This window comes from Myotis myotis, unplaced genomic scaffold (genome assembly GCF_014108235.1).
Source record: "Myotis myotis isolate mMyoMyo1 unplaced genomic scaffold, mMyoMyo1.p scaffold_m19_p_17, whole genome shotgun sequence".
Classification (NCBI taxonomy): Eukaryota; Metazoa; Chordata; class Mammalia; order Chiroptera; family Vespertilionidae; genus Myotis; species Myotis myotis.
The window spans coordinates 20,101,672-20,109,868 of NW_023416321.1; the positions used below are offsets into that span (position 1 = coordinate 20,101,672).

The 8,197-nt window shown below is 55.5% G+C and overlaps 1 protein-coding gene across 1 annotated transcript; it reads right to left on the reverse strand.

Moving 5' to 3' along the window:
* Nucleotides 1–526: 526 nt before the first annotated feature.
* On the reverse strand, nt 527–2,575 carry SPPL2C (signal peptide peptidase like 2C). Its single transcript, XM_036339052.1, has one exon. The coding sequence runs from the start codon at nt 2,573–2,575 to the stop codon at nt 527–529; it is 2,049 nt and encodes a 682-aa protein (XP_036194945.1).
* Nucleotides 2,576–8,197: the final 5,622 nt, after the last annotated feature.

Genomic DNA, 8,197 nt, shown 5'->3' on the forward strand with positions numbered 1-8,197 from the left:
TGGAATGGGAAGGCATCCCAGCCAAAGGGAACCGCACGTGCAAAAAGAGAGGGAGAGGACATGGTGTAGTCAAGGAATAGTAATGGTTCAGTTGGACTTGAGCATGAAGAAGAGATGGGCAATGAAGCTGGGATGGGCTGCAGGGACAGGATGGGGCCTGCCAGGCTAAGGAGCTGCGACTCTGACTTGGGATGGGTGTTGGGGAGGCAGGGATAGAGGAAATCACTGCCTGGCAAGCTCTAGGAGAATATCTTGACCTAGCTGAGTAACTTTGTGTAAGTCGTGTGCCCTCTTTGAGCCTCAGTTTCCCCCTCTGCGTGATTTAGGGTGGTGCCCTTATTCTAAGGACCCTCTGGGCCCTGCGTGGACTTATTCCATGGCTGCTTTCTCATCATCCTAACAAACAAAGAGGCTCTGCTGGGTAGATCTGGAAAATCTTTAATGCCCCGATTTCTTTTTGCCACGTGTGTCTTTGCTTTGCAATATTCTGCCCACCCTTTTGGAGGCATATGTTTTAGGGCCTGGTTCACAAGGGAGCCTGGGTCGACATGCTCTTCTTTACCTTAAAACCCTTCCGTTTGTGCAGCCTCCTCCAGGGCAGGTCAGCAGCCTGGGCCTGGGCATAGGCGTGGGTATGTGCATGGCCCAGCTCTGAGGGTGATGGCATCAGTGGCATCAGCGGCATCAGCTCCTCCGAGGTCCTGGGGGAGGCAAGAGACAGCTCATCAGAGTCCAGGTTGGCATCACTCCAGCCCTCGGAGCTGTCACTGTAGCCAACCAGACTGGTGGCTTCGTCCTCAGATGTGGTGACATTCCTGGCTGTGTCCTCCCTGAGGTTGTCGTCTAAGTCCCCTGCCAAAAGGTTGGTGGCCCCCTCAGGCTCCCTGGCTGTGTGGACGTTTGCTGTGTCCTCCTGCTTCTGCTTAGAGCCATCTGGATGAGTGCCACAGAGCCCTGCCATGGGCTGGGCGGGTGTCTTAGCTCTGCCCTGGCCAGTCCAGAAGAGGGTGAGCTCTTGGCGGCAGGTGGCCACGGCCAGGCTGGTGAGCAGGGTGCTGGACACCAAGTAGAGCAGGGCAGGCTGGCCCATCTGCGTGAGGACCATGGCAGCAAACGTGACCAGCAGACCCACGGCGTAGGCCACGGTGCAGGCCATGAAGTAGACCTGGCGTGAGCGCATTTGCACATCAAAGCGATGGCAATAGGCAACCAAGAAGCCTGGGACCACGATGTCGCCGAAGCCGAGGATGGTAAAGTGCTGGTCACACAGGGTCAAGGCCGAGAAGCTCAGCTGGGGCACTTTGAGCACCATGGGCAGCCTCTCGTGGCTCAAGGAATCTGCCGGGCCTGAGGCTACCTCCACCATGATGCTCTCGCCGGTCCTGGTGAAGAGGGGCGTGATGAAGACAAAGAAGACATCGAAGGCCAGCAGGGCCAGCAGGAAGAAGGTGCAGTTCTTGAGTTTGGGCAGCCGCACGCGCTGCAGGACGAAAAGGCAGTAGGCTATGCCCAGCGCATCCTGCAGGAGCCAAGCCCAGCGGTCCTCGTTGCGGTAGGCCACCCAGAGGCCGGTCACCACCGCGCACAGGCCGGCCAGCAGCAGTAGGGGCAGCCGCAGACAGGTCCGGCGGCCAGGCAGGGGCCACTGGTATTGTTGCAGGGGCAGGTAGTGCAGCAGGGGGGCCATGCAGCCGTAGAGGCCGGTGCCCGCGCCCAGGCCGAAGATGGCAATCGTGACATAGACAAAGGAGTCATAGAAGAAGTAGAGGAGCAGCATGATGGAGCAGGACATGGCGACCACTGCTCCCGTCATGGCCGGCGTGAAGTCCACGGGTGTGTCCTCATCGTCTTCCTCTTGCCTCCCCTGGGCTGCCCCTGCTTCCTGCTGATTGTGACCCTCGGGCCCCCCTCCTCCTCGGGCCCGGCGCCGCTGCAGCCGATCGGCCTCGGTCAGGCCAGCCCAGTAGCCACCCATGGCCACGGTGCCCAAGGCCAGGATGAAGATGACCACTATGTTGTAGTCGAGGATGGGCTCTGGAGGCGCGTACAAGGCCACTCGGGCCATGGCGCCCCCGTGGGTGTGGCCGAGGATGTCCAGCATATCAGAGTATCGGAGCAAGGCCACCGGGATGGTGAGGTCTGGCAGGGGCTTGTGGGGGTCCTGGGACGCCAGGGTGGTGTCTGCGCACTGTTGGCCCCTGGCCCGGCTCACGATGAGCAGCCCATGGGCGCCTCGGCCCTGAGCGAGCCAGCCCTTAGCGTAGAAACTGCAGTTACCCCGCATGACCATGGCGGTGGTCCGGTGGAGGGGCCGCTGGCTGGGGGAGCTGGGCTGGACTTGATGGGAGAAGTCCTCGCCAGGGCACCAGGGTGCCGAGGTGCCATCATACAGGGGCAGGAGTGGGGCGTGGCGCAGGTCCCGGGGCAGGGTGACATAATCCGAGTTGAACAGCACGCAGTAGTCCTTGCTCCAGTTCTGTGACACCACGTGGACCACGCCATACTCCCCCTGGGCCACTGCGCTGGCGAGAAGGAGGAGGAGGAGGAGGAGGAGGAGGAAACCCAGGCACGCCATCCTCCTCAGCCAGCCCAACCTGACAGCTGCTCACAGCCCAGCTCCCTCTCCCAGGGGGTGGGTGTGGCCCTCTGTCACAGAGCAGTGTGGCCTCCCATCCCAGAAACCAGGGCCACACCTACCCAGTCATAAAGCTGTGCCCCTGGGACCTAGGACACTGCTGCAGAAAACAGGGTCCCTTTCGGGTCTTGTCCCCCAACACCGCCTCTGTGTAGAGGGGTCATTGGGTCCCTGCTTTCTGCCCAACCCCAGGTGGGGCTGAGCCAGGTAATACGAAATCACATGTGGGAGGATGGGGTTGAGGATCCCAGACAGGATTCCGGACCAGCGTCGGCCCCTTACCCGCTGGGTGACTCCGGCAGGTGCCTCTCCTCTGCCCCTGTTTCTTCAGCTGCAACGAAATGAGGACATTGGGTCAGAGAGTTCCTGAGGCCCCGAGCTCCACCATATTGTGGACTTTTGTTGAGCTCCCACAAAGTGCCAGATACTTGATCTGTCCTCATTGTGTGCCTGCAAGGAGGTATTCCTAGAGGCTGAGCTGGCCTTCAAATCCATGCCCCTTTCTACCGCGAAGTGACCAGAACTTTTCTGCCAGCCTCCCTTGGACTTAGGAATGGCCACATGGCCATTTCTTGCCAATGGAATTCAGCAGAAATAATGTGAGCCCTTCAGAGGGGCTCCGTGGGCTCCTTGTCCATCTCTTTCCCTCTCTCTCAGGGCAGTCATGGACGCGTGTGGGTCATTGACTGTGGAGAAGAGGACATTGTCCTAAGGGAGGGGGTGGAAGGAACTGGGTCCCGGATGTCCGCATGGAGCAGTGGCACGGGGTGCTCACTGTGGACGGTGATCCATTATCTTCCTGAAGTCATTGCCTTATTGTGGTCTCTGTTACGTTAGCTTAACACTCACCTGAACACCCCTGTGTTGTGGGTGGGGAACCTGAGGCTCCCTGAATGCCCCAGGGCTTCTGGCCCTGCAGCTCTGCTCTCTGCCCCAAAGCCTCACCTGCTGCTTGTGTGTGTCCTTCAGGCCCGAACCCCAGTGACATCTCCACCAAAATAGCCCCGCTTCTTAGCATGTCATGATCACAACTCAGGATGTACTGTCTTCAAAGCACGTATCACAGTCCTAGATTTTTGGGTTTCCTTGTTAATTTTCCGTCTCCTACCGGTTGAGATCTGTGAGGACAGGAACCTTGTCTGTTCTCGGCCGCTGCTCCTGGATTCTGGTATAGACAGTGATGCCAGGGAAATACGCGTGGGATGCACAAGTGAGCGACCCTGTTTTACAGCAGAAGGGACTGAGGCACAGGGCAGCGAGAAGACTTTTCCGAGGCGCCTCATCAGTGGTAGAGACGAGATTCAAACGCAGGCTGTGGTATGACCCCCAGCTAACCCCCTGGGCTGTGTAGTGTGCTCAGACTTTGTGGTCAGCCGCTCATCCCCGTTGAGTGGGACTGGGTGGGAGATGGGGTGACGGAAAAAGTGGATTCATGAAGGGAATCTTTACGAAGTTACCTACAGACTTTACACATTGTGTTGGTTCCTCGTGTTGCCTCAACTAATGATCACAAACTGGGTGGCTTAACACAGGAGTGTATTCTCCCACAGTCTGGAGGCTAGAAGTCTGCTATGGACTAAGTGTTTGTGTGTGCCCTCCCTACTCCCGCCCCAATTCCTATGTTGAACCTCTAATTCCCAGTGTGATGGTGCATGGAGGTGAGGCCTTTGGGAGGTAATTGTGTCATGAATGCGATTGGTGCCCCTCTAAGAAGAGACAGGAGAGAGATGCTCTCTCCATCCTGTGAGGACATAGCAGGAAGGTGGCCGTTTGCAAACCAGGGAGTGAGCTCGCACCAGGAACTGAATCTGTTGGCACCTTGATCTTGGACTTCCAGAACTGAGAGAAATAAGTGCTTGTTGTTTAAGCCACCCTGTTTGTGGTATTAGTTATAGCAGCCCGAGCACACTAAGAAAAGTCCAAAATCGAGGTGTCAGCAGGGCCATGCTCCCTTCGAGACTATGGGTAGAATCCTTCCTCTCTCCTCCTGGTTTTGGGGGTGGCTGGCAATCCTTGGTGTTCCTTGGCTTGTAGCTACATCACCCCAATCTCTGCCTGTGTTGCACATGGCCTTCTCCCTCTGTGTCTCTGTGTCTCTTGTCTTATAAGGACATCAGTCATATTGGATTAGGACCTAGCCAATGACCTTATCATAACTTGATTACATCTGCAAAGACCCTATTTCTAAATAAGGTCACATTTACAGATACTGGTGCTAGGACTCCAACATGTCATTTTTGGGAACACAATTCAATGCATAAAACACATTTTATTTTAACTTCCAAGGAATCAGCATACAGTCCCTGACTTTCCTCAAGGCCTCTCCTTTAGTTATGTGTCCACCCATTTAATTCTGTGTCACCTTTCTTGTGACACCCACACTGAGGGGACGCCGTCTCCGTCGTCCAGCCTTGGACTCTTTGAGGGGGAGGGGGAGTTTAAAGGACCTTGCAAAATGGTTGACAAGTGGAACTGTATAGACTTTGACAACCTCTTCCCACCCAATTATTTATATCTGTCTCACCCACACCTCACTTGACAGCTATGTTTTTTTCCAACTCAGATGGTGTCTTTCAAACCATTCAACTGAGTTTTCATAAGGAACAATGTCACTTGTTGTTTGTGTACTTGTGATTCATCCATTAATATAACACTTAATTAGATTACAAACCAGTAATTACAACGACAAGTTAACTGTCAGAAATGCATTAGGGAATAGAAGCAACCGACTGTGAGTGTAGCCTGGATGGAGCTGGAAAAACATGGAGGAGGAGCCGGCTGCCCCTCTGCTGGGCTCCCCTTGCAAAGGGAGGACTGGTGCTTTGGTCGGGGCAGTTAGAGAAGGGGCACTTGGCTGAGCCGTTCTTTCGGAGTGTAGAGGTGTCTAGACTGGGTGCGCCTCTGCATCCGAGCACCCAGGTGCTGGGCACAGCAGGCTAGCCAGCCCGTTACTGAGCTCTGTGATAATAAAACTCTTTCTGCTCCCCCACCCCCAGTTACTGATGCTCAGTCTATTCCCTCACTGGGTCCCCCACTGTCCACTCAGGGTGTCTCAAATCTTGAAAAACCAAGGACCAGCACACCCATTGGGGTGGCTGTTATCAAACACTTGGATCATAACAAGTTTTGACAGAAACGTGGAGAAACTGGAGTCCTCATACGTTGCTGTTGGGAATGTAAAATGGTGCAGCCCTAGCGGAGAAGTCTGGTGGCTCCTCGGGAAGCTAAACAGAGTTACATTTGACCCAGGAGTTGCGCTCCTGGGCATATACCCAAGAGAATGGAAAGCGGGCGTTCAAAGGAGTGAAGCTCTGATTCAGGCTCCCGCAATGTGGATGCACCTTGACAGCACTGCGCTAAGTGAAAGAAGCCAGTCACGAAAGGACAAGTATTGTGTGATTCCACTTTTATGAAATATCGAAAACAGGCAAATCTGCAGGGACAGAAAGCAGGTTTGTGGTGGCCAGAGGCTGGGGGAATGAGGAATGGGAGTGAATGCTTAAGGTATGGTGTTTCCATGAGGAGACAAACAGGTTCTGGAAGTGGGTGGTAGTGAGTGCACTAGTGGCACTGAACTGTGCATTAGGACATGGTCGAGATGGCAAGTTCTGTGTTATGTGTATTTTGCCACAATTAAAAGAGAACAGTGACGCCAGCTGCAGTCCCCTCCAGGGGCACTGGGCACAAGACAGGCTGGTTGCAGATCTGGAGGTCTCTAGAGTCATCTCCAAATGGTGATCTCGGTGGTGTTTCCAACATACTGAGAGCTTTGAAAGATAATGCATGGCCCAGGCATCTCTTGCCCCCAAGCTGCAGGGCTTGGTGAGATGCAGAGAGTGGGGACTTGGAGGCAATGTTTAGAGATGGAGGAGGACTGGGGACGCTGGGAGGCGGGCAGCTGGTGGTCGCTCTGGAGGCTGGGCTGGGATCCACCCGAGGCTCATGCTTTACGGACACCAACTCCTACATCCAGCTTCATATCTGTTTGTCCACAAACTGGGAAAACCAAAGAATTTCCCGAGGGAGGGCATTGGAGGGGGCAGCAGGGCAGGGAGGGGTGCCCTACAAAGAACTCCTGCTGCATAGGGTTTGGACACAGTGCAGGTTAAGGGAGGCCAGCCGGGGTTCACATCCAGCCATGCCACTGCTGGGTGCTCTTGGGCAGCTCTCTTAACCTCTCTGGGCCTCACTTTCCCCATCTGTTAAGTGGGGATAATAGCACCTGCCTCAAAGGGTGGTGTGAAGAGTAGATCAGGTCAACAAGTGAGGGGCTCAGCGGCCCTTGGTGCCCGGTGAGCACTCGATGAATGACAGTGTCGTTGTTGGTGAAATGCAGAAAGCACCCCTTTCATTTGGACCAAGGGTGGGCTGTTGCATTTGAAGTCAGGGCTGGATGAGATGATCCTGAGGCCAGTGGCACCCTCGCAGGGCTGGGCAGCATCTGGGTGGATGCAGAGGCTCCCAGAGGCTTCTGGTGGCCTGGGCTGCACTATTTACAGTTAAGAAGTGGAGGGGTGGAGGGTGTTGGGGAGATAGGGAAGGAAGGCTGGGAGGCAGGAGGACATACACAACCCTCATAGCTCCCACCCAGCTGGACTCAGCAGCTGGACGCTGGTTGGGCCATCTCTGGGCTGGTCCCATTTTCCCCTGGGACACATCCTCAATCAGACCGTCTGAAACACTGAGGCCTCCTTGCTACCCCCCCCGCTCCCCACAGCTGCTTTATCAGTCCTGGCCTCCCCAAATTCAAGCCTAGTGAATTTAGTCAACTGAGGGGGTAAAAAGAGCCCTGGACTTGGAGCCAAAGGACTGTTGATCTCAGGTGAGTCTCCAAGCCTCAGCTTCCTCAGCTGTAAAATGGACTAGTTCCTACCTCCATTGGCTAGTTGAGGGTTAGATAAATGTTTTAAAGGATTCGGTGGGATGCAAAGAGATCTACAATTGCCCACAATGAAAGAATTATCTGGATTCCAAAACCTCCCTCCCTTCCTAATCAGTGTATTCCCCAGATCTGACTCCCTCCCCAGTCCTGGTCCTAGGGGTCTGACCCGGCGGCAGCAGGGGACTGAGGAGGCTGGAGGGGAAGCTGAGGATCCCCCCCCCCCCCCCCGACCGGGATCCTATTATCACATTCAGGGACGCGGGGAGGGGGAGCCAAAAATGGAAAATCAACCCACACTGTGGTTTTCCTTCCATTGCTGATCTGCGCCTAGGAAGGAGCGTCCCCAGGAGAAATGGACTCAGGGAGGGCAGTTTTAGGGGACTGTGGTCTTTGGCTTGAGAGAGGGGCCTGTACCACAGTGACCCCACCCTGCAGCTGCCCTGCCCCTCCCAGAAGTGTAGTGACCTGTGTGTCTGTTGGCCCATAGAACCACCCCCACCCCCAAGGGACCTCTCTTCCCACTCCACCCACAGGCCAAACCTCAGGGCAGAATGACCTTCAGAAATCCTGTTTGGGGCCTGCCTTCACCCTGGTCCCAGAGCCCAGAACACACACGGGCCGTGGAGGGTTACACTCTGGGCACCTGCCCTGGCATAGGAGCTGCAGTTCTTTGGGGCCCA

Bases quoted from the DNA above. Each gene is read 5' to 3' on its own strand.
- SPPL2C (XM_036339052.1), bottom strand. From the start codon at position 2,575: ATGGCGTGCCTGGGTTTCCTCCTCCTCCTCCTCCTCCTCCTCCTTCTC.